The sequence below is a fragment of the Falco peregrinus genome, chromosome 6 (assembly GCF_023634155.1).
Source record: "Falco peregrinus isolate bFalPer1 chromosome 6, bFalPer1.pri, whole genome shotgun sequence".
NCBI classification, from domain to species: Eukaryota; Metazoa; Chordata; class Aves; order Falconiformes; family Falconidae; genus Falco; species Falco peregrinus.
The window spans coordinates 65,981,765-66,008,591 of record NC_073726.1 but is presented as its reverse complement, the minus strand read 5'-3'; the positions used below and the strand labels follow the sequence as shown (position 1 = coordinate 66,008,591).

The following is a 26,827-nucleotide window of genomic DNA, read 5'->3' as shown; positions in this document are numbered from 1 at the left end:
CAGCTGTAGTAGTGCATAGGTTGAGCTCTGGGGCCTTACAGTTGTCAAAGTGTCCTTTGCACTGCTAGTGGTTACTGTTGCACAGACATACTGTCCCACTGACCACTAGCTGTCCTCCTTGCATCCATAGACCCACTTAATGAACCACCACTCCCAGAAGTTTGGAGCACAGATTGGTAGCAGAACTTGGGTCTCCGCACAAAGTCCTCTCCATTCACATACTTCATATATAAAAAAACCAGGCTACATAAAGACAAAGACGACCTTCTAAGACCCTATTCCATGAAGGCAACCCACCAGAAAAAAGCTAATCTAAAAGCTCTTTGCCAGGCCTGTTTATAACTTATTATTTGGGGACAGAGGTGGGAAGGGCAAGAGAAATCAGGGGACTGTGTGCTCTGCCTGGTGGAGCTAAGCATGACTTGAGACAACCCTCAAGCAGCTCAGGCTTACTGACAAGATCAGGTATCTCCCATGGAAGAATGAGAGCATCTTAAAACTCTGTCATTACTCAGTAACCTCAAAATGTAACCGCTAAGTACCATATTAAAAAGGAATTAAATTTTTTATTTTGTAATTAAACAATAGTGAGTATTTGGTCTTCTTTCCAAGGATAGGATTTAGGTAGCTGAGTCCCTTAGGGGTTTGAAGAATGCACTGTCAGTTTTCATAACTTGTAATACTTCACTTTCTTCCAAACAATTTCAGAAGCCTGTATAAATCTCCTAGTCTTGTAAACAGTATGCCCTCTTTTGGCAGTGAGCGATGGAATGGCTTGTATGGAGTAATTAATTATTTTAACATTTTAACTAATAGTTGGACACAGACAACAAACCCAGGAAAAGTATTTGGAAAAGAAAGTAGATTTAGGAGAAAAGGATAATGAAAGAACAAAAAGGGAGAAGAAATTAACATACAATGAGCATTGCCTGAGTTTCTGCATAATTCTAATTAGTCCATTAATGCAATGTAACTTATTTGCTCTACTCATGAGGCTTACTCATCTCTCACTGAACACATACACTCATTAAAGTCACTGCTAAAGTAAAATAGCTGAGCATGACAGGGCTGAGAATAAGGTTTTCCCACTGCTTAGCTGATAGAGTAATTAAAAAAAAAAAATAAAATTCATCTGTAACCCATCATTGTGCAGTATTATACAGGTCAAAATGACTGTATACTGAAATAAGTTGCTTTACAGAACTGGTGTCAGGAATTTGGGGCAGACAGACTTCAGTATACACAAACCAAATACCTGTTTTCTGCTAGAATAATTTTCTGGCAGATTTCTTTCTACAGACTAAAACTTTTCCTCAATTTACAAAGATAAGTGTTTCTGCGACAAGCAGCACCTATTGCTGGTGGGAAAATAGCACAATAAAAAAAGATCACTAAGAATACTTGGAATTCATTTAAGAAACTTCAGAAGTCCCCTACATTTCCCACAACCAAATGAGAACACAACACTTCTGTGTATTAGTTTATTTAATTCTTCATCGCCACTAAGAGCAAGTAAATTATGTTGATACAATTGGTAAACATATACATTCGCTAGAGCCTCCCACAATCCCACAGAGCTAAGGGAAACATTAAGGGATGTTACAGGGTTAATGCTTTCATTCTACAATATGGATATATGGCTTTCATACAAGTTTTAAAAAATTGAAAAGGTAAACACACTGCTAGCTTACAAAATCAATATACAAACTGAAAAAGAAAAGGAAAAAGAACAAGAAAAAGAGAGTAACCCATGAGAAGATATCATATAGCACTGGTTTAATAGATATATACAGAATTAGAAATCCATCTAACATGAAATTCAGGCTTTAATTTGTTATTTTGACTTTCATTTCTTCTTTCTGTTTAACACTCAAACTACAAGTATTAAGATTATTTCTGCTTTACTTTGTTTTTTCCATCTTTTTTTTTCCCATTTTCCTCACATTTTTATTGGCTGAGAAAAAGCCTTTTTATGCCTGGGTTTCTATGTTCACACCTAACTGAAGCAGTTTGTCCACTTTGAAGCTTTGAACAAAGCTCTCCCATGTACTTGGTGTGACAGAAGAGAACATCCCTGTGATACTAAGTCCTATTGGCCATTTCATTGTCTTGTGTTTTGCATTTTCCTTGGACACAGCTATCCTTAACCTGATATGCTGGTGCATGGGAAGAAACCTAGCTCTTCAGCCCATATACTACTTTTGTATCCTTGTGTAAATAACAACGCAGGACAAAAAGCTCTTTCACTTCTACTTTAGCTTGAAAACATGGCGGCACTAGTTGACATATTTTGAGTTATGGATGCACTTCTTTATTGAGTTTTCCTTCCCTATATATGGATATACGTATATATGTATATGCAGTATGTATGCATGCATATTTAGAGAGCTGCTGTGTCTGATGCTAACATCCTTACTGTGTGGTTTCTAGCTCCAAGTTGCAGCAGTACTAGCCTGCCTCTGCTTCAGGTCCCCTCAGCAACCACAACACACTCCAGATGATTAGAGCCGTTTCCTTCAGCTGTAAAAATCTAGATGAACCACATAACTATAATACAGGAAGGGTAATGAATAGCCTAGTGAGAAAAGTTAAATAACGTCTTGTTGCCAGGTAGATAAGGGTGAGGAAATTCAAACAGTGTAATTAATTGAATGAAGTCGGCTATGGTTAAGACAGCCCTGCAAAAGGCTATCCATTTTCTTAGCTTTACATCACAGAATTCAGGGCTAAAGCTTTTAGTACAGTCCTTGACTTTGAATGACCTTCTGAAACGGGAATACTTGGGAGCCTCTCTTTTATCTCATCAGTAAATTCATACATTGGACACAGGCTTGCCATTTTGTTGAGGGTTTTGTTTGTTTTCATACACAACTCACTCAAAGACAAGCGATTTAAAGGCTAGTAGATACCTACAGAGTTTTGAGCCATCTGGTACCCCAAGACACTCCACATTTAAAGGGCAAACTGCAGAAAGGGCAAATGGATTGCACAGCCCCACCAATGAGATAATGATAGCTGAATATAGTTGAATTCACATGTTTTCCTTGAGATATCTCATTTCTGCTCAAGTCAGAGTGATGAGGCCACGAGACAGACTGCCATTTTTGAAAAGTAGCAGAAAGTGAACATTACAAAAATTAGACTTCAGCATCATTCAGTTTTGGTCCAAAAGCACACAAAGTTTTCTGCTGCTATGAACAAGACTGCCTAGATCTTCTCCAAATGCAAACACCCACGGGGTGGAAGAGGCTCTCTTCACGCTCTACTTTTCTCAGTCAAGCATTCTACTATCCTTGAAGCTGTATGGGCTATGTCTCTTCCCTTTAATTTGACGGTAAAAAAGGACGCAATGGGAAAGGCTGCAGCTTCTTGCCACTGTTAAGCTAGCTAAGGTGTTTTTTTCTGTTTGAGGACAGACACTCTTTCATCGTCTCTAGTTTTGATCAAACTTGACGCATTTCTGTCCCCTATGAATTCTTGCCCAGGCTGAGCTATGACAAAGGTTTTACCAGCAAGCCACCCTCCCAGTGAATCCAGGGATTCTCTTTGCTCATTCTCATATTTCCCTGTCCATTGTCATCTTCTGATTAACAAGTTGCTACTGTGTCTTCTAATCTTAGAAGAACACAGTGAGAGGTACCTGATGGGAGGGGCTTGCTGGGACTGTTCAACAATCCAGTAAGAAATGGAAAATACAGGCTCAGCCACAGGGAAGGATCAACAATATCCACTGAAACCTGACTGAGAGAGGTAGCATGCCTTAGCAGAATTGACAGAAAGCCTACAAATATTATCAAAATTAGGGATGAGCGGGGGAAGGCAGACAATAGGTATAATCTGTCTCCACAAAGGACAGAACACAGTCAGAAGTTCACAGAAGATGCTGTCTTAGGGAGTTTTAAAAGATTGAATATGAGATATCGACCCCCACTGACATACTGCTTCCCATTCCTGTAAGAATTTGGGAGCTGTGAAAGACTGCTGTGTCATGTCAAAATGGTGCACCTCACCAGTATTTTGCTTTAGAAAAGTGGCAGGTTTACACTGTTAATGTTGTTGCAGTTCCTAGACTGAGGGAAAGTCAGGTTGGCTTTTGTCCCACCCTCATCAGTGACATTAGACTAAGGAAACTCAGATAAAGTTCATCATGTGTTAAGGGTTTTCATCAATGGGAATGCTACACAATATTTATCTTCAGATGCTCTCTGCCAGCAACATGGTTAGTTTCAGGCATTTTATAGGCCTGTTTCCATAAGCAGTTCCTCTTAGTTCATCCTAATGCTCCATTATTTTACCTGAAATGTCCATTGCCACATGCCAAGTGGCAAAGGATATACACCAAAGTTAAAGAAATATGTTTTCTCCTATCAACATCATCATAACTTGCACCCCTAAACCAGGAAAGACAGACATGCCATTGTCTCCCTTTGACACTGCCTCCAGTTGGACACATTCTTTTGAGGTTGGAGTAGGACTTTGCCTCTCTGCAACATTCCACATTTGATTAGTTTCCATTAAGGCACAAATCAAGCAAAGCATAAAAACAAATGTGCCAGCCAGTAATCCTGCCTCCCCTACACAAGAAGCATGCAAAAGAAGTTTGTATAAAATGCTCCTGGCTTCATACCTGTCTCTTCTTGACAAAGTCTCCAACACTGTCTGTTGATATGTTTCATAATTACTATTCTTTCATTGCTTCTAATTTTCCTTGTTTGAAAAAAACAGTACAGTCCAGAATGTCATTATGGAATTAGAAGATGAGAATCATTAACTCACAGCTTAGTATCTACCTGCATGTACAACAAATGTTTTCCCTTCCTGGAGCCTTGCCCTATGGTTTTGCTGCACTTAATAGCCCGTTAAATATGCCAGGCTAACAGGCAATGACTCTCTTTCAATATGGGCACTTCTGTCAGGAGACATGTCGAAGTCAGAAAATGCCCCACTCCTCAAATATTGTTTTGAATCAAGATATAGACAGGCCTAACTGCTCAGAAGCAGGGCTCAGCCTACTTAGAGGAAGGGAAGGGAGCTATAATCAAAATTCCCCTAAGTTCAAACTTACTAGAATCCAGAGTCTGGATGCAGATTCATCCTAGCTGGTGTTCAGCAACTCACCCCTCTCTTTTCTAAGAGATTTCAGTGCTCAGAAAAAGGCGGACATTTGGGGGATTTCTGTCATCTCCCCATAGCATATCACAGTTATAACAAATGAAGATGGAAACCACTTCTTGAGAGGGACATGCGTGAAACAAGCTTTAGTCGGTTAAACTAGCTAAGCAATGCACCTATGCTAAGTCATTTTCCATTGTAACAGGATAGCACCAAGAGGGTAAAACACGTATTTCATCTGAAGTAGCCACCCCCACAGCCCTGTCAGACAAACTTGCCCTCCCAAAGGAGAGAGGGTAGAAGATCAGAAAGCAAATCAGGGGAAATTTCAGGACAACTCAAGTGGAAACTGACCAAGACAGGGTGGGAAGAGGTTTTGTTTAGATACTTGCCTCTTGCTTTCTTGATAATGTCACTAGTGAAGCAACTGCTCCTGTCAGGTAGCAGGTACCTCCCTTCAGAGTTGACCTGACTGACCTATTCTATTCAATCTTCATCGGTGTTCTACCACGAATTGCTTTTGTCATCTCCTTCATAGGCAGAGTTTCCACAGAATGTTTTCTGCTGATTTCTTGGAAATTTTCTTCACTGTTTATAAACTATGACAGATACAAATCCAGTTATGGTCAACAATAAGATTCCAGTATAAATCCAAACATATGTGGCTGAGTACCACAGAGGAAGTGCTCTTCTCCTGTTTCACACCCTTTGCTACCAGGACTGCGGTGCTTTCTTCTGGTCCTAATGTGTTTGGGGGTTTTGTTTGTTTGTTTCTTTGTTTTCTGTAAACTCTCTCCATGGAGGCCCTACACCACTGTAGGAACTTGACTGGCCTCCTTCAAAAACTGTTAGGAATGCTCCTTTAACAAGCCAGATGGGCAGTTAATCATAAAGACCATCAGGTGTCAGAGGAAACACAGAGGAATTTATTTTCTTCTTACTCACAGAGGTGGAAATCAGAAGTCACATCTAAGGTTTGCTAAAGGGTAGTCAAATTGTTGGTCTCAGCGTCATTCCCAACTCCTGCCAGCTCCCTATGAAACATGGACTAGATTAACCAGTGTAATATAATGGTGCAACAGTGTTTGCACTCAAAGCTGAACCACTTTAAGCAAACTGATGCAGCATTTAGACAGACAAACCTTTGGTGAGTGAAAAAGCTTCTTTCTCCCTTTGCTTTCAATCAGGCCTACTAATCCATTAGTTTAAGTCTGAGGCACAAGCACAGGTAGACCCGATTAAACCATAAACAAACCAAATAGCACCCAGAGCCACCCAAATATGAGCCTTTGTGATTTTGGATTTGGTCATTGCACAACCACCACATGTTGGGGACATTTTTAACTGTAACACTGGCTCGGGTATGTCTAACTGCATAGTCAATATAACAAGGACATCAACACAGACTGCAAAACACACCCAAGAAGATTGGGAAATACTTGTGTGACTAGTCAACCTTGAGCTATGTGCAGCCTTGGCTAGCTGGCTTCAAAAGTGTTTGGGAACGTCTACAGAAGGACTTGCCTCCCTGTGAGTTCAGATCAGCCATACCCTCCATGTGAGAAAAAAAGAGGGCACGCTCTACAATTGTTATAAATTTTTTGCATAGAAAACAGGAGTGATGTTAGTCTGGAAAAAGATTCTCTGGTCATCTGTAAGCTAATACCAGGAGAATAATGTGATTTACTCACATGAACACACCCTGCTGCAGCTTCGCTGAAGTTGGTGGGTACCCGCGGGAGTACAAGGGGGATGATTCCTCTTTATCAGCAGGCAAGCCTGCAGCCTAAACATATGGCAAAGCTTACTTCTTACCGTTGAATTTCAAGATTTAGAATTTAAAGCAATGATTTTGAAATTAATTTGGGCACTGAAATCCCTTATGTTTCCTCTAAAATGTCTGATCTGCTGGTTGTTTAGCTTGTTAAACAACCCTTTACCCAGGGACACACCAGTCCTTTGTCAGACCTTTTTTCTATTTTTTTTACTTCTCTCAGGACTTATTATCATTTAAAATACGTAAAATTGAACAAACTGAAAACCAGCTGGTTATAATGTCTCTTTTTTTTTTTTCCCTGCAGACCATTTAAATAAAAAAAAAACAACACAGAACTACTTTTATGTTTACTGAGCTCTTCCAAGGTGTTTTTGCTTGTATAAAAATCTCTTCTGCTTTACTAAAAGAGAAAAAAAAATTAATTTCATTCCTATTGGTTTCAAGTCCCACAAATTTTTCAATCAAAAATACGAACTATCTCTGGCAGTTTCCAAACAGATTTCTTCTGTTACTTCCCACCAGACATTATTTTCCAACCAGCTATAATTAAAATCAACAGGAAGATTCCCATGATACAAAAGGGTGTCGAGTCATTCAGAATTGCAACAATTCCAGCCAGACAGGTGATATTCTCCTTTCTGGCAAAAGAAACATATAAAAGAAAGCATTTTTCAGCTTTTATGGGTAAAACAGAGGACACTACCATCCACCGCTGTTGATATGCTAAAAAATGGAAAGTTTTGCTATCATTCCACTTGGAAAAATCATTGCTAGAAAATCTTGATTACGTCCAAGTGTTGAAAGATTTCAGAGTTTTAATTGCCAACATCTAAAAAATGGCCAAGGATAGGAGTGCTACTGTTTTTACCCAGAGACGGTGGCATTTTGGAAAGAACATTCACCACACATCCAAAAGAATTTTATGCCTGTAAATACTCAACAAAATGCCCCCATCCTTTCCTTAAACAAATCATTTCATACAGTTATTCAGATGTAATAAGAACTTAAGAAACAAGTCTGTTGTTTTCACATAGAAGGTCCCAATCTTAAATATAATTGCATCCAGCCAGATTCCTGTATTCACACAGGGCACCACTGGCTTCAGCAGAGCTCCACACCGGTTCAGGTTCTGCTTGCATGGAGTAATTACCAGATTGAGACCTACAGCAAGACTTGAGAAAAAAAATATTTAAAAAACCTCTACATTGTTCAATATACAATAGATGTAATTTTCTAAATGAGTGTTGAGTCCTTTATTACAGGCCTCTAAAAACTGTTGTTAGGGTTATACACTAAAAATACTAAAGTCATAAAAAAAAGGATTTTTTTTCTGTGTTTGCTTGTTTCTTTCTATGGTACCATTAAGCTATAAATAATTTTAGGATAAAATGCCTAGGTATAAATGAAACTGTTAACTGATCATGTTTGCTGATGTCCCTTTCTCATATTGCCCAAGTTGGCTCCATTAATCCAGCATCTTCTCTTGTTTCTTGCCTTCCTTTTTCTTCTTCTTGGATTCTGTCAAGATAACAATAACCATAAAAAATCAGTGTCTAGCAGTCACTGTGATAAAATTCATTTAATACCCCTGAAAGTTCCCCTTGTTTTCCCTGTGCATGTAAGAACTATTTTCGTTTCCTCGTTCTGAACGAGGGAAGGGAAAACAGAAAGAAAACAAAACAAAACAACAACAAAAAAAAGGAACAGCCAAAGTGTTAGAGAAGATGTAAAGGGGGGTCCAGTTCAGAACCCTTCCTATCTGAGTGGCTGACCCTCTTTGACATGCAAAGCAATGTCTCAGGAACTTGCTCCAAAAATAAGAAAACAGCAGGCAGCTCCTGGAGAAACCGGGTCATGGCTCAGCGGAGAGCTGGAAGAAAGCTTTGCACACACTACCCACACACATACCCTTCCCTTGCTTCCTTTCTACTTCATTGTTAGTCTTTGGCTTTCTCTGAATATGAGAGCAACTCCAGAGCATGGTGAGAAAGCTCACTTGTTTCTTCAGCTTCCCCATTGCCAAATCTTCCCCCTTTGTCTGGGACAAACACCTACGTACACTTGAGAAGCAATTGAAGCTTGGCCTGAAGTCATTAGAGCATGGTCTGTCCAGCCAGCTGGTACTGATAGGACAGGGAAAGGACCAGGGATCATCTGCTTCTCTGATAAATTTGGGGTAAATATGGGAATGATGCGAAGGTACAAGTGCAAGTTTATACACTATACTACCAGCTGTGGTAACTTTCACTGTGCTGTAGGGTAGTCTGGCATTCCTACAGCTAAAGGACACTCACAGAGGGACCTAAAAAATAAGTATGAACTAAAAGGATTGGGCACACTTGTATCACATGTCACCTTGCAACGGGGAAAATAACAGCTCTCACTGGGAATGTGAATAAATCCTTATGGATACCACCACAGAACACAGCACAGAACACTGGAGGACCACTACAGAGACAGAAACTGAGTTTCCGTGAAACACCTCTCCTGTAACAAAAGAGCAAGGCAGTAGACCCATGTTTGCATAACCGAGATTTCACTTTCCTCCTTTGAATCCTGCCTTTGTTTCTTCCTTCTCAAAAAAGACAATCATCCCCTGCCCCCTCTCCCCGCCCCCCACCCCCCCAAAAAAAAACCAAAATCCAAACAAAAAAATCCAAAACCCAAACAAACCACCAAAAATCATCTCAGGTTAAATAACAGGTATCACCATGTATACGAAGAAAAGCACTTGGCCCTTAAGGTGGTATTCTTCTTTGTGAATATGATTCTTTTCTGTCTGAAAAGTTTGCATAATATAGACAGTCAAGCAACCATCAGCTTTGGTGAAACAAATTACTTGGATTAAAGTCAAGGGAACTACACTGACATCTTTCAGCTATGGTTAGAGCCAGAGTACCTTGAGCAGACTTAAGTTATCACATTTCCCTGATGGTTGTTTTTCCTGTTTATTAGTGTTTCAAATCACACTTTCTTCTTCATCTTTTTCCACAAGACAAAAATTGTTTCCAATTATCCTTTAGTCAAAGCAAAATAAAATACCTATTTCATGTTTAGCAACATAATCTGCTCTAAATTCTCTTTCCCTTACTTTGCTTATCATTTAAAGGGATTATAATTTAAAACAAGAAGTAATTTGGTTTTGTTTGAAGATGTGAAAATGAACTTTTTTTTTTTTTTTCCCACCTGCCTTTGTCTGTGTGTCTGTGTTTGCGTGTGCGTGTGTATGTATGCCTGCAGTCTGGAGCCATTCACAGAATCTGGCACTATTGTACAACCTGTCATCCCAACATGTCATTTTTCATTAAGTTAATATCTAATTTGCTTTCAGCTAAACCTTTAGTTCACCCTAAAAATTTCCTGTCTCCTATCCTCTTTTATCCATGCCCTCCATTTCCTTTAATTTTCCCTCTGTATCTCTGACCCTTCTGGATTCCATATTGACTATGTTCCCTCTCACTCTCTCTTCCCCCACTCCACTGCTTTCTCTGACAGAAACAGCAGCATTTTAACAATTAGACCAGCACTGAAATCTGTAAAATCTATTTAGACCCAGCACAAGCAGAAAGGCATTCTGCAAACTACAGCTAAATTTACTAAAAGCAAATGAGACATATGAATGTGGGCAGACCACTAACAAGACTGTACTGAAGAGTATGTGCAGTTCACGGTAGGGGTGAAGTCACCACCAGGAGAAGGTTTTGGTCTGGACTCGTGTGATCACATCAGGTCCCCATCCTCACTTGACTTGAGGTACCAGACAACCCACCATTTATCCATTTGCACTTAGCCCTGTGGGTCTGTATTTGTTCCTGTTAGCAAAAGTTCAATTCCCCCCCTGTTGTCTACTCCGTGATAATCCGCATTTCACCCAAACTACCAAAGCCATCTACCTACAAAGACAAGTCATTTTGCTTTGTGCCTCAGCAGAGTAAAACCCTCATGTGTGGGACATAACTCCTCTCACATTAAAGGTACTCACACCACCACAGCTTCATCTTTCAGACAGGTAAGCTGTATTGATGCAAAGCACATTCACTCTATGAAATGACACACACACACAGAGTTGTGGTCATATAAAAAAAAAAGAAAAAAGAAGACTGCTAAAATATTTCCAAGTCCTTAGGCTCCTTTAAAAGTCCTACCACAGATGCCAATATCCAGGTACTTACCCATGAAAATGTTGCTGCTCATGCTCTCATGCACAAGTCTGTTCACAGCTACCCTTCACCTGCTTTTACTATGGTCAGGCTATAGACTACAGTATGTCCATGACTAACGAAGTATGAAGTTGCTTTTAGAAGTACTTTGTTTGTGTTTCCTCATTGCTCAGACCTACTCTTTATGTCATTCAGGCTTTTATTGCCCTCATCTCTGTTCACCCTACAGTACTGTTTCAACTTTTACGACATGCTACCAGGTCAGCTCACACATCCACACTGGGATCCACACTTGGTCTGCCAATGCTTCCCTTCCCAGAGCAATCAGGCTTGACTAAAAGGGTCACCATGCCACCAGCGTCAGCACTGACACCATGCTCAAAAGTCCTGACCAGCTGGGAGTACAGTGCCAGTGACCTGAAAGCTCAGCAGTCTCCTACCCCAGCACCAGCTAGAGCCATCTACCAGTTAAGTGAGAGAAAGATCCCTACATACATTTGTTTCAAATAATCCCATTCAGATTCCTATTCCATACATGAAAATTATTGATATTTATTTAATCTTAGCACAGACTGAATGCAAGGCCTTTGGTTCAGCCATCTCATATCAGGCCTCTTCGTGTGGTCCCAGCCTGCCACCAAAAATTACAGTAACCCATCAAGCAGTGCCCACTGAAACAGCCTTGATGCTGGGGAAGCCACTATGCTGCTCTCCAGATCTTACTGGCGATGCATAGTGGGCCACCAACTGGAACATCTTAACATAAAACTTTATGAAAAGTATGTAAATATGATGGATATTTACAATTAAACTCATGAATTTAAATACATTAAATGCCTTGTCAAAGGTATTTCTCCTACAGATACCAATGCCAGGGTCAACACCGACTGCGTGCTGTCTCTCAACGCTCGGGCGAGCAGGCTGTGCAGTCGAGGGAATGGACGAGGTACCTGTTTGCCTACTGCTCCGAGTGCCCCAACTAAACTGCCCTTCCACCTCCAGCGTGGCTCAGCACACAGCTACGGTAAGGAAAGCAGCAGAAGGAACTATGTCTTCTCTCTGGCTTTCTTCACATCAAGGAAATACTTATCTTTACGATCCCCGTGCATCCTTGCAGCAAAACAAAAGTACCAGAAGAGTGAGCTACATATGCTCCAGAATATTAATGAGGATGACAAAAGTGTCTTCAACATTTTTGTCTGGTTTTCAGCATACACTTTCCTCCTTTCCTCTTATCCCCCAGTGAGAGACTGCCTGGAAGTGCTCTTGCTCCGATGGAGGCTGGGATCCTGGACGAGGGGGCACAGGCAAAGAGCCAATTCAGAATACCTGGCAGCCCCTGCAGGGCACAGCAACCAAGCCCTGCACAGTCATTCCGCTACCTGCTGGAACCTAGAGCACTTCCAGCAAAATAAAAAACACCCATGTAGCATTGTACAAACAGCCCTGCAAGAACGAACTGTGTCGATGCACACACACTGGATTATCTAGTCATTCATCACCTGAATAACCTTATGAATAGCTGTCAGCCTAAGAATTATTTGCAGGATTAAAAGCTGTGTGGTCATGGATTAGCACTGGACTCCCTTCTATGGGTCTGTGATGACTGGTAACAAAAATCCCACTGAGGATCTTACTAAGTAAACAAATTAGTTTGATAAACAGAACTTTCTCTATGCAATTTGGGAATGTCAGCAGCCCTCTTTAAATAGTCATTCTTATTCTGGAGCCTTATTCTTACTATGCAAGCAGCAAAGGAAAGTAATTATGTTGACCAGGAGCCAAACACCATTCAAAGCCACTCTTAACGTACAAGGCACAAAAGGGAGGTAAGAATATTTTAACGGAAGCCAAGATTTGTAAGCAAAGATTTGTAGGTATTTATTTCCATTTCTTGAAAAGAAGGTAACAATTCACGCATGGCACTGCTGAACTCGTGTATATAAAAGTCAAGCAGTATCCCTGAAAGTAATATAAACCGTTCAAAATAGCAAAAGTTGTGCTGATGGAAGTTTAGAGTGAAGAATCTTGACACTAGGAGTACAGGAAAGTTCTCCCAGGAACTAGCACTCAGTTCCACTGAGTACAGAGGGAGGCAGGTTTTCTAAAGGGCTCTCTACCTCTCATTGGGACAAATTTTCCAAAGCACCTGGCTGCTTATGGTGGTGCAGGGCAATAGTGCCATTGGGTGCAAGGAAATTCTGAATTTTCAGGGTAAAATGTCAAGCCATGTGGAAGGGAGCAGTCTTGATGAAGTCTTTGATGAAGCCAAGGATTATATCCCTTGGTGGAAAAAATCTCACTCTACAGAGGTTCACCCTGCTCTCTAGGATCAAAAACTGCACTATCCTGTGATTTCCATGATTGTAGAAACAAATCCCTTGATTTCTTAAATAACCTTTAAATGTGTTTTTTCTTCTGCTGCTTCTAGAGAAAGAGAACATTTCATAGCCATTTAATTCCTTTTCTTCCCATGTTCCTGCACTATATACAGCATTTATGTATTCCAAATGGTTTAAGAAGGAAAAACTACATTACCACAGAAATGTTGTTCCAAAACAAATTCTTCTGAAAAGCCTCTTTGAGCAATACAGTTCTACTGGATGGGAAAAAAAGCACCACTCCAATAACTAAACAGACATAGAAGGCAAGTCTACAATGAATCGGTGACCTTGATGTGACTTTTTCTTTATTAATACATTACAATTTATTATATCCTTTACACTTCAGCTCTGTGAGATTGAGTTGCTTTCTCTAGCTGTCTCTAAGCATTTCTCAATTTCTCCTCTCTTCCAGTCACTCCTCTCCAGCAGATTCTGTTCTGCTTCTCACTTTGCTAAATTTCCATTTTGGCTAGACTTGGATTTGTTTCCTATTGAACACAAGATGGACCCAATTCAAACCTCAAGGTTGAAGCTGCACCGTATAAGCCAGGAAGGCATGTTGCAGCGCGTGTTGTGAATGGAGAACAGCTAGACTTATGCCTGTAACAAACACTAACATATCTGACAAAAAAATGGACCAAAAAGCCACTCATGGAAAAAGCTTCACTCATTTTCTTTCTCACTGGAATTGCAAAAAGAAGTAAATGCAGGGGAAAATTAATCCAACTTATTCTAAAGCCACCTGCAAAGCCCTGAAACAACCTCAGACAGTCAGAAGCCATTGCTTGAACCTGACATAAAGATGTAAGATATTAAAAATGTTCCCTTTAACATCCTTACTTAAACTAGTCAGGAATAAGAGAAAGGGTTGTGTTTTTTTAAGAGATAATTTGCTCAAACCAAGGATTTTCATCAGAAAGGTTTGGTTTTGGTGATTTTCTTCATTCAAATATTTGGGAGAGGTTTCAAAATTGCCTAGGCACAGACACACAAAAGACCACAAAGACACACACATTTTCTGATTTTGCTAAATGGCCTATTTGCACAAAGATCACGAAAATTTCATCTCATTTTCTTTACATCTGGTTTACAAGTATCTAAGATTTTAGAGTCTTAAGAGTAAGTATTCAAAAGACTGCAATGGATAAACTTTTCAAGGGAAGCCTGTTTTGCAACTGGAGACTGCAGGAGGGGTCTGGCTAACCGGAAAGTGATTTCCAGAAGTAGCTCACTTTGCTTTTCTGTTTGCTGCTGTTTCTCATGTGCCTCTGGTACACTTCTACTGCTGCTTCTGTAGAGTATGGGCTTTCCTGCTGTTCTCTGCCATGTTCTGTGCTCAGCACAAGAGGGACCCAGTCCTGTCGGGCTCTTCAGCCCTCTGTCTGCTGTACACAAGATCCCTCTTAATGCCAGCGAGACAGGTGCAGGCACAGACTGATACACTCACTTTACTCTCTGCATTCACACGTCTGCAGAAGACGACTGAAAACAGAGGAGTATTAACAATCCATTTGGAGTTTGGCATATACCTATACAGCAAAAAGATCACACACCAAGGTCGTTTCTACGTCAAACTGAGATCTATATTACATATAAGCATATATATTCTCTATAAATAGTTATTTAGCAGAAAGTTATTTGTGATATACTGTGAATTGAGACCCTGTTTCATTTAGTTGGTTTTTGAAAACCAGACACACTCATTTCTCAGTTGTGCTTTCTGCACCTACCCCACCCAGATGGGACCTACCCTCAAGGCACCGGACAGGGGCTTGGCTTTCATCAGTGCTCCCCACTCTGAAAAGTCACCTGCAAAACTTTCACAGTAAGCACAGGTAGAAGAAAAGATAGACAGATGGCAACATCGAAAATAAGATGGAGGGATAAAGAAGGAGAAAAAAAGAAAGCCTGAAAGGAAAGGAAGTGAAGAAGTAGAAAAGGAAAGGACAGAAAGGAAGGAACAGGGCTTTCTCTCTGTTTCACTGCTAGGAACAGTAATGAGTGTAAACATTTGCTGATGGCGTATCTTTTATCACAGCAAATCCCACAGCTTCAGGCATTTTCATGACTCAAGGGCACTGACGAATGCCAAGGAGGCTGGACTGCTCTTGCAAGCCAGGAAAGTGAGACAATGAGCATGTAACAGAATTGGCACACACAAGGCTGTTTAAACCCTCACCCACAAAGGTCTGTATTAAACCCTAAAAGAAACTCCTGCAGGCACAGGAGGGTTAAACAAGAACATTTGTCACTTCCAGTTTTTCATCTTTTGGGGCAGCATAGAAAAAAATAGTAGCCTGAAATACAAACCAGGGAGTGAGAATACACGGAGGTCTAGGTTTCCCATGAAACTTTCCAAACTTTTTCTTCTCAAAAACATCTGCAAAAGCTGCAGAACAACTAAAAATGGAAAAATACTTCTTTTTTAAAAAGATTTCTCTTTCTCCCTCTCCTACAAGCATTTTCTGCTCCCTGGAATCAGGGTTGTGTCAATAAGATTGGTATTATGTTATGATCTGACAATGCATTCAAATTATTTATTTAAACTATAATTTGTCGAAGGTAGTAAAGCAGTCTCAAGGGAGACTACAGGGCACAGCCTCCAAGAAACATAAGGAAATGGAAGCAGAAAAATACTATTAAAAGACAACCAAACTTTATTAGTTATGGGCTGCACTGGCAGCTTACTAGCAGCTTGAGGCTTATTCACACTGTAACCACCATTGTCTTTTATTTTCCTTATGTGGCTTACTCTTATTCCCACTTAAATTGAGAAAAATCATATTTCCTCATCTTATGGCAGCAAGGAGCCAAATCACAGAGATATGTCTCGGAGCCTGAAGTTTCCGGTGAGTTTTACTGCATCTCGAAGTACAAGCTTTGTCCTCAGACTAGCAAGGGGCACAAGGAAACACAACCAAGCATTTAGTACGCGGTCTCACCCCTCTAGACCACTGTTTCTTCTCCTGGTTTCCACATTTCTCAGCTCCATAAGGCATAAATTATTCATGGAAAAACTGCCTCTCACAATGTTTACGCAGTATTTAGTACAATGGCACCCTTTTTCAGCCGGGGCCTCTGGGCACTCATGCAATACAAATAATCACAATGATATCAACAATAATAACAGCCAGCTATGCTGTTCCCACTGGGCATCCACTGCCAGTGTCTGCCCCACAGAGCTCACATCACTGTATTTCACTGCAGGCTCCCAGTCAGTGCCAGAGGCTATTCTTCAATAAACCTGCCTCATCCTTTAGAGCAAGAGGAAAACTTCCCAGTTTTGCCTTTCAGGTTTCTATTAACTACCACAGCTGTTTCCCAATATGAGAAAATCCCTCATTTTTATATCTAATTAGTTTGAGCAGATCCTATTATTCTGCCTCCTGTAATACTAATTATTACGCTAGCTGCATGCCTGCACGACTAATGAGTTACATTAAAGATGGGGAATTCTAAAATCTACAGAGGGAGGTACAGCATGAGTATGATGCCAAAACAGGAGACACCAGCATCTTTCAGACAAAAGAAAATCACAGTCCTAACAAGTCATTCCTTATCCCTCTGTATCCCCTCCAGCTACTCTTTAGAAGCAGACACCCTGCGGCTGCACAAAGGCAAATTTGAGGGAGGGCACCCCGTAAAGAACAGATTGTCCAACATGCAAAATGGAGTGGGCTGCAGGTGGTCCTTTTCATGGGTGCAGCACTCAGTTTGTCTGAGCAACAAATACCTACGTATCAGGGGAGCAATTCATTCAGACACCACCACTGTTAGTTCTTTGCAACAGTCAGCAGCCAAAGCACAGTCAGTCTGTCCTGGCACTGTACTCTGAGTAAGATGCCCTCTCTGCAGGTAGAAATCAAGGCTGCCACTGTAGTATTCAAAAAACACATGTTGTTTTCTGCTCCTGGCACCAAAGTAAGGACAGGGAAATACCTCCTCATTAACGAAAGTCCAGCTCTATGTTTTGACACCAAGCTAAGTCCACTGAGATTTCTAATATCAAAACCAAAGACCCTAATTAAAGACCGGAGTTCAGACACTCAACTTGACGTAAACTGTCACATTCAGATAAATCTAATTGCAGACTAGGATAAAAGGGAGCAGCAGCTACTAGTTAGAGCATGGAGCCAAGAGTCAGCAGCTCCTAGCTGAGTGCCCAGACTGGCCACTGATACTTTGTCAACCTGGAAAATCATTTAGCCTTTCTGACTCTCAATTATTGCTTGCCTTTAAATTGTACTTCCTCAGCTCCAAGGAGTGATAGCAGGATTAGCTAACTACTGCCTGTAAAGATTGCTGGATAAAAGAAATTGTGTAATGCAGATTATTTGTATTTCACTAAACTCTTAAGTAAAGCTCTTCAAACAATATGATATTATTAAAACCACACGGAGTCTTTCCTCTGCTGCAGTAGCATGCACATCGTGCCAAACACAGGGAACTGCACTGACACCTTGCTAGCCTCTCAAATGCTGTACCTGATCTGCATTACACGAAAGAGATTACAGCCATTAACATCGCGGGTAGGTCTTGTCTTCCTGTGAGAAACCTTTCCAAACACTTCATGTTGGGGATATGATCTTTGGATACCACCCCAGTTATTAAAGACATTAGTTGTGTAAGCAGTGTTAATGTTTTCCAACATTAGCTGGAATTGCTTTCCTACGTGGCAAGGACTGAGCTGAGCCAGGATAAAGTTAACACAAAGATCAGATCTATCGTAAATTGATAAAAAGTTGGGAAGGGAGATTTATTAAAAAGAACTAAATACAGCCAGGAGAAAAAGTTATCAGAAAGGAACATAATTCAAAATATGAAGGGTACATTGCAGAAAGAGCAGGCAGACTGCTTATTCTATTTAATTTTATCTTAATCAGAAGAACAAATAGCTAGAAGTACAAGAGTTATAGTGAGAGTAAGAGGAAGAATGAGAGTGATGGAAAGAGTGCAAAAAGAAATAAAGCCTATCAGGCAACCCAGCTCTATAAAAATAAATTCCTCCTCTCTCAGCAGTTAAAGCAAAATGTTTCCTGAATCCTGACAATACTCCATTCTTTTATTTTCTGGCTGGCTGGAACCCGCACAACCATCAATCAAGTTTGGGTGGCCGTGAAGTAGGCCAGATGGAGTATGTCGGAAGTGTTTTCTGCTCTTCAGTGCAAGTTGGCCATTAGAGCAGCCACTCGACAGAAGTGCCTGAGTCTTTCACATCTGTCAAGATAGTTTAGGGAGACCTTGAACATCCCCAGCCTTGCAGACACTGATTAGAATACACAATTGTGTGTGCTAGAGGAGAGGTGGCTGCCTCCACTGGGATTTTGTGATAAAAATTACCCTTTCATCCTTTCCAGCCTTTGTGACAGGCTTTCTCATGACCTCATTTGTGTGCTAAATACACAAACCATGGTGTCTGGGATATCACTGTCATGTTGCTGACAATCCGTCCAAATGCACAATATTCAAGAACAGTTTTCATACTGTATTAACTACACTTTAGCAGAACAACCCTGGACCAAGATACTGTTTTCCAATCTGAGAACACCTTAGCAAAGCTATGGAGAAACAAGCTCATCAAAAATCCAGATAAAATTCAAATTCCTGATTTGTCATTTGCTCTCCCCCTTAAATCCAATATGCAGCATTCTGCTCTTGCAAGCACTGAGCTCCAAAATGTCCAGGTGTTGCAGACTAAAATCCATAGAGTCAGCTGTTCAGAAGAAAAAATACTGAGACAGAGAAGTTGCTAATAAGGAAAAAATACATTTTTTTCTAATATTTTTAGTGTCCAAAATAATGACAGTGCTTCAAAAAGATTTTAAGGCTCTTCCATGAATGCTGACTAATGATAAAACAAATCCATAAGAACACTCAGATCACCAGTTTATGAGGCAGGCATTGATTCTCAAGGTTAATGAGTATCTCCTGGTTTAATTTAGCAGTTTTGCCACAGTTCATAGAAGTTCCTGGAAAACCAAAACATACTTTAGCAGTGAATCTGCAAAATTATAACCCTTGGGATTTTTCTGCAGGTATGGTTTTCCTTTCTGTTAAGCATCGATCAAACTCCTATGAAATGGCAGTCATCACTGAAATAGTTAGGTGAGAGGAGAGAGACACAGAATTCATCCTATCAGCAAAATTGCTACATGTTCTTGAGCTGGAAAGGTGGATTAGCATCAGGAGAGCAGCAGCATAGATAATATCAATTTATTTGCATTTTTCTCAAAGAACAGAGAAGGTGAGGAGGAACTTCAGATACCAAGCCACACTAGGAAATATGTCAGGTGACATCTGGTAAACAATTCTTCATCAGGCAAGCCTAGACGAAACAATCTGCCTTAACCCACATGCCTTCTTGCGTTCTTAATTAACCATATTAATTAACTTTAAAAAAAAATATAAGAGTTTGGGAGAATTGTGAAGGTGTCAGACAACGATATCTACTCCACATGGAAGCAGTGATCAAAAGAAAAACGCGTTTACGTTTTTTAGTGGGTGTAATGATCAGTAAAGGAAGTATTACCATTACACTTTATCTTTCAACACAAATCTGTAGAGGACATGCTTGGAATAGTGTGTACAGTCCAGTCTCTTCATCTCAAAAAAGATTTTGCAATAATAGAAGGAATTTGGGTAAGTCCAGTAGAGAGTATTCTTATTGTGGATAAATCGCTATACAACGAAATACTTAAGTCAGAGGTTTTAAGTTTAAAAAATGGCAAGTGACAAAAAGTAACAGATGATATATAAAGCTACAATCAATCAGAGAAGCTAAACAAGAGGCTTTTTCTCACCCCATTTACGATATGAAATCAAAAGGAAGGTGGTGTAATGGAGAGGTTACAAACGTGACCTAATAGAAGGAAAATTTCAGACCACAGGAAAGGGGGCTAGTCATAAAAATCAGGGAAACAACCCTTCTTCTGAATGCACTGCTATTTTTCAGTGCAATATTCCTAGTCAGTTCACATCTGCTTTTGGTACTCCCAACCTATCGCTGTCAGAGATGTGTTCGGTGATGCAGCTCTTGAAGCATACACCAGTCAGAAAGGTAACTGTTTAGTGGTAAAACAGACTCCTGTAATCAATAAGCCCCTCATTTATTATTCTGCTGCCAGAGTTCCCAAACGCCAGAAAGCCGCTGCCCAGGTGCTCCAGGCAATCACAGCAGGAACAGACAGCACTTGATCAGCATTTGCAGGTCTAGCTCCATATCAACACTGACCTTATGCAACACTGTGCCTCAAAAAAAATTTGCTGCTTCCAAATAATGTATCATATGCTTTTTCTCTTCGAGCCATTGATGTGAAGCTATGGGTGAAAAGGGAGGCTAATATGCACCTGCAGTCCATTCCAAGTGCTCAGACAATAATCTTCTTGTCTCCAAAGGAATTAAATTGGGTCTTATTCTAACTACTGATTGAAAACAGTTTAATTTTTCTTTTAACTAGAGGGGGTGGGGACTTACCGCCAACCTGTAGTTTCCTTCACCTCAGGAAGAAGACACTCTTATTCCAGCCAACATGTCAGCACTCCGATCTTTAACTCGGAAATAAAGTTCAGTAGGGCACAACATTTCACACAGTACTAATCTGCTTGACCTAATTTCTTACTCTAGTTCCTCCTACTGCTGCCAAGATACTGTCCAGTGTAGCTCCTATGTAGTTATACCCACAGATCTGCAATATGGATTCATATCTTTAGCTCAGAGCCCAGGCAGGCTGCGAGCATGTGCCTTCCATGCATGCTGCTCGTACTAATGTCAACAGCAGATGAACGCACAGGTGGCACGCAGGAAGGCGCTGCGAGATTTCTAAAGCAAATGAGGAGAGCAAAATCTCTGCCCACAGTTATTATGATCACAAACTTATCTTTGTACCTATTTCTCTTTTCGCGTTCCTTCAAATCAAATGAAGTCAGGTTTCCTAATTAAGTCAAAGCATATAACTATGTTTGCTGCAAAATCCCAAGCCGAGTTTCAGCCCCAGCTATAACTCACTTGTATCTAGAACCAGCTAAAGTTAACTCCAATCCAGCAATTTCACAAGCTCTGCCTTTGAAACTGTAATTTGAAAATGACCCTGTACCACCCAACAGCATTGCTCTCACAAACCAGTGCTGCACCAATGCTCTGCCTTACCTCCCTCTCCCCTCGTCTGGCAGCCAGTGATACCTACACCCACCCAGTGGGAGCAGAACAAGGTGGAGGGCTACTAGGGGCTCACACCGCAGAGGCCTTCTGGCAGCGCAATAGGAAGCTTCATCCAATAAACTCCTAAATGCCATTTAGGCAAGGAAACTTAATAAAGAAAAAAAAAATAAAATAAAAAAATAAGTCCTTTCCCCCAAATTAATAAACAATAAAATCACAGAGCTCAAAGCCCTTCTTGCATTCCTACCCAGTCACTTCTACCCCCAAATGAAGACGTTTATTGCTGCCAACTCGATCAAGTCAACTGGTCTCTGAAAATCTGCTTGTATCCTTTCTGCTGCACAGCTTGCCATTATCTACGCAGGTTCTAGACTCAGCGCTTATCAGATAACTCCATGGATGGCGTGCCAGGCAGACCAGTTACAGCTGTACTGACTGCAAAGCAGATGGATGCACGTACCCACACAGAAAGAGTCTGTAACCTCATCAGATGTGTCTCTGGTTGCACAAGCAGAGCAGGCCACCTGCAGGTACTCTTCAGATCAATGGTGCACCACCATCCACACTTTGAAAACTGCTCATCCCAGTTGCACCTGTCACTCCTAATCACATTTATTTTTATAATTATCCAAGTAGTCAGAGCCTGGAATGTGTTAAACCCATCTGGTTTTAAGCAAACAAGTGCCAGGGTAGCATAGCTTGTATAATCCACTTAAAACACATTACTTCTGTAACTCAAACAAGATCTCATAGTTTTAGCTCTCACCGTAAATTACTCTACACACGTAACACCTGCTACTCCAACAGAAGAGTACGTTAAAAGGCTTTCATGATTAGAAAGAAAATAAGTTTGTCTAAGGGGCACCTGGGAACATGAATGCAGAGCATATGCCTCTCTGTGTACTACGAATTACACTGTCACTCACATTTAAATAAGACATATACATTCTGTACTCTCCTTCCTGCTATTTCTGAATAAAGAATATACAACCCCAAGGCTGCAGAACAGCCACATATTTCAGCGTGCAGTGAGCAGAAAGCCCTTCAATACTCCCTGTCCAGACAGAAAGCAGTATTTTTTTCAACTAGTCATTATTCAATACCAAACAAAACCTCTATTAAACGTGTCTTTATCAAGAGACATTTTTGCATGCCATTATTGGTCTGCTCCCATCAACAGGTGAGTTATGAAAAGCATCTGGAAGTCTAGCCACATCTGTAAACTGGTGGTCTAGGGTTAAAACTGGAGCTCTTATCTTTAGCTTACCTCTTGTGTGTGAGACTGCCTTGACTACACAACTCAAGAATATTGTCTGTCTGACCGCTGAGAAACAGAAGCAGTGCAGCATTGAGAAAAGGCCATGAAAGTACAATCTCCTGTACTACTGAGTTCCCACTGAAGCGCATGGGACATCACAAATCCAGTGATTTAAATGAAATACTGTGCAGCATTCAGCAAACAGAATTTACCTTGAGGTTTGGGTTTGGTAAGCTTCCCACAGGGCTTTGAGATTGTGACAGTCTTCTGGCAGTCAGCATTATGAAGGGCTCTCTTTAGGTTCCCGGTTCGAGTCTTCAAGGCAGTATTCAAGTCACATTCTCCCCAGGCCTGGAACTGGTATTTGCACTCTGCTGCAATGAGTAAATAAACGGCAATTTTAAAACAAGAGTGACTGAGTGTGAAAACAAAAATGTTATGAGTCTAACAGGATATCACAAGACAGTCAGTGCTTATAGACAAAGGGATCATGCAACCAAAGAAAAAAATCCCAAGAAAACTTTAAAGATTATTTCCAGTGATAATTGCAGTCTCCTCCCCGAAATTTATTCCTCTTGTTTTTGCATGGATGTTGCATTAATGTCATATAAAGGAAAATACATTAAACTATGAAGATACACAATAAATAAATGAAAAAAAAAAAAGAAACAACAGCAGTAGGAAATGTCATTCACATTCTATATGGCTGTTATTCCATTTGTGTGGTGCTAAAGGTTACCAAATAAAGCTGAATAGTTTCAAGAACATATGTGTAACTATGAACTTGTTAAGTCTGAAACTGCAGCAGTGATTGCCTTGGTAAGGTCACAATGATGTCAGAGCCATACAATCTGTTTACTATAAAAAAGCCAAGTTTGCAAGAGTAATAAGACCTGAGTCCTGGACAGACATCTTGTTCAGGACAGATCTGACATATCTTTCTGAACTGTCACATATGAACCTTTTGAACTAAATAATATAGATGAAATAGACTGGTCTTCACTCCTTTCACCGCACACACTGGTAGCCACCACGCTCCACGCTGCAAATCACACATCACAAGATCATGTAAAGCCATGGTAACCATCACAGAGATTCACAGCTGTGAGTGAACACACAACACTTACATTGCTGGCTGCCTTAAACACAGTTGTACGCTACAGGAGAGCAGATTTCAGCATGCTGCTGGAGGACTGAGTTTACAGTAACGAGTTACATGGATTCTTCAGGGGAGCTGCTTTGCTCTGAAGAAGCTGCCTTCTGATGCCTTATGTGTTCTAGCTCTGATGAACTTGAAATAAAAAAGTAGCCCCTTCACCAACGTATTTCCAAAGCTAAGCAGAAAACACAGGGTTCCTGCTCCACAGCTAAATAAAACCCGAGAAAATCCCTTAAGAGAGCGATGCTTACCTCCAAACTGCTTCTTCCAGTTGCAGGGAATCTTACACTTCTGAGTCTTGGTGGTTTGTTTGCACTCAGCTCCAGTACGAGTGCCCTCACGTGTCCCCAGGCCACAGTCACCACTGGTGGGCACACAGACACTCCACTGCCATTCCCCACAGTCAGACTTCTTCGCCTTTTTCTCTGGATGAAGACAAGGAACCAAACCCAAGCAAGACAAGTGGTCAGTACCCAGACCCTATGGAGAAGTTCCCCAAACTTCACTAAACAGTCACAGCACCTGAAAGGGTGAATAAGGGAGACATTCATAAAACAATTGCTTCAAAAGCAGAAGGCCTGGCATCCTCTTCACAATTCTGCAGAGACAGGTCAGCCTTTTTGACTCCAAAGCAGAGTGGATCATTCAAATTCAGTCCTACTACCACATCTACTATTCCACTTAGATACTCTCAAATGGATTCTCATCTTCAGAATGAGGAATCATCTAGAAACCCTCAGGAATCACTGACCAAAACATGCAGGAGGGCTCACTCAGAAAGGACATTCCTCTGGCTCCAGTAGCTGGTGGCATGCAAATATTTTCATTTCCAAGTGAAGCACTACACACTACACATGCTAGAAATGTATGTGTTGATGTTGTGTATCAGAGGATTTGAGCACCTCCAGCGAACAGCTGGGCGATACAAACTTTTCACTTGGTATAACATGTCACATTTTATGTCAGAATATGAACAAAACTCCAAAGGTGCAGAAAACACTAAATGGAAATTTGTACTCAAAATGCTGTTAATAGAGGTGAGTTTGTTGCTTAGGGACAAAAGCAAGGATCATGATTTCCTTTAAATCTTTAAACCCAAGTCTGATGAGAAAAGACAGCAATGTTATTAAACCCAAGGGTTCACAAAAATAACTAGTTAGGACCCCAAAACATCATAAGCAACTTTAAATAATTCTACATAGAATTATTTTCCTTCTAGCTCTTGTATATTTACATTAGTATTTTTTTTTCATATTTCCATATAGCCACAATGGTGTTTTTTTAATGGGAACTCTAATTCTGATAGACTCACAGGTCATATTAACTGGTGTGTAAGTAGTCTGTAGATAATAAGACCATAAGAAAACAACAAAAAGATGTGTTCCTTAAAAAATGTCAAAACTGGGTTTGATAGATATGAATTTTCCACCCCAGGCCTGTCTCTCCTATTATGAGGTCTGAGTTCATCACTGACAGAAAGCAATCACCGCTGGATGTCTGGCTGTCTTTATGCCGCAGCAACTTAGTTCAGTTCTTTGTTGGAGTATTTCCACATCGCACAGCACTGCCATAGCATTGTCGTATACAGCACCGAACGACTGACAGGATAACTGCTCTTTCATCACTCTGGTTCTCCCTAAGTCAAGCATGAACCTATTCCCAGAGCAAATGTTAAGCTCCCTTGCAATACCCACTCTGTGATAACCTAAGGACTCCAGTCTCCAGGGCTGTCAAGCTGCCAGCTTTTATGGAAACTACTTTCTGTTTTCCTATTTAACACAGAAAAACATGTCATAGCCACAAATCCCTACCCTGTATGTCAAAAGGTTAATGAACAACCTGAATTTCATAACAGAACCAGAAGCATTTGACATTCTCCCACATTGTGCAATCTATCTTGGGGATTAACTCTGAGTTACACTGGACCTTACCTGGTTTCTCTTTTTTGCCAGCCTCAGTGGTATTCACAGCTGCCAGAATGAAAATAAGTGCCAGGAGGGCAGCTGTGAACATTTGGCGTTGCTGTTGCATTCTGGGGATTAACAAAGAGAGAGGAAAAAAAAGGTTGGTTAGACTATAAAAAGTAGGACCCCATCTAAAGTGTTGCTACAGCCTTTTTGGGAAGCTTTGCTTCAGGGCCACAAGACACAAGAAGGTCAAATATAATTAGCCATTGGCAGAATGGGCAATTATCTTTGTTCCAGAGAGAACATAAAGGTTTTTAACAATTATTTTCCAGCCTGTGTACCAAATCCCTGATCGACATCACTGATGTTATGGATGAGTTTTGCCACAGAAAGTTCAGTAATTATTGCCTATCTTCTAGAAACCTGTCAGAGAATTAAGGCTCCTGATGGGCCTGGAACTTCTTTTCTAACCTCGGGCTGTGATGTATTCTGTAAAACTAAGCATAACATATACTTTGTGCTTCAGCTTACCCGTTGATTTGAAGTAGGGAATGCTACACTGCCTGCATTGCAAGGGTTCAAGTTCTTGTTAGATTTACCTGACATCTGAAAAAAGCTTCTTTCATGAAAATTTATATAGGTACTATATGATGTATTGTCTTAATTGTCACTGGCATGTTGCTACCTACTTTTTCCTTCCCCTCCAATTAGTGTCTCTTCCTAATATAAATTAAGCTAATTGCCTGCAATGCAAAACGGGCACAGAGATAGGACTTGCACACACAGCTGGAGGCTCCCCATAGCATGCTAATGAACCCAAAATCTGGATTTGGGAAGCAAATACTTAAATATAAAAAGGGATTAAAAACATTTGCTTGGTGATGAAGTATCAGTTATTAGCCAAACACCAAA

General features: G+C 40.6%; 1 protein-coding gene across 1 annotated transcript in view; it reads right to left on the bottom strand.

Moving 5' to 3' along the window:
- Positions 1 to 6,017: 6,017 nt before the first annotated feature.
- The window catches only part of PTN (pleiotrophin), a 74,598-nt gene continuing 53,788 nt past the window's right edge, over positions 6,018 to 26,827 (bottom strand). The window contains exons 2-5 of the mRNA XM_055808365.1: positions 25,940 to 26,040; positions 24,260 to 24,433; positions 23,062 to 23,223; positions 6,018 to 8,407 (exon numbers count right to left, since the gene is read on the bottom strand). Of these exons, the coding sequence (XP_055664340.1) occupies positions 8,355 to 8,407; positions 23,062 to 23,223; positions 24,260 to 24,433; positions 25,940 to 26,039 (489 nt within the window). The 5' untranslated portion in view covers position 26,040 and the 3' untranslated portion in view covers positions 6,018 to 8,354. The remainder of the gene's footprint in view (positions 8,408 to 23,061; positions 23,224 to 24,259; positions 24,434 to 25,939; positions 26,041 to 26,827) is intronic.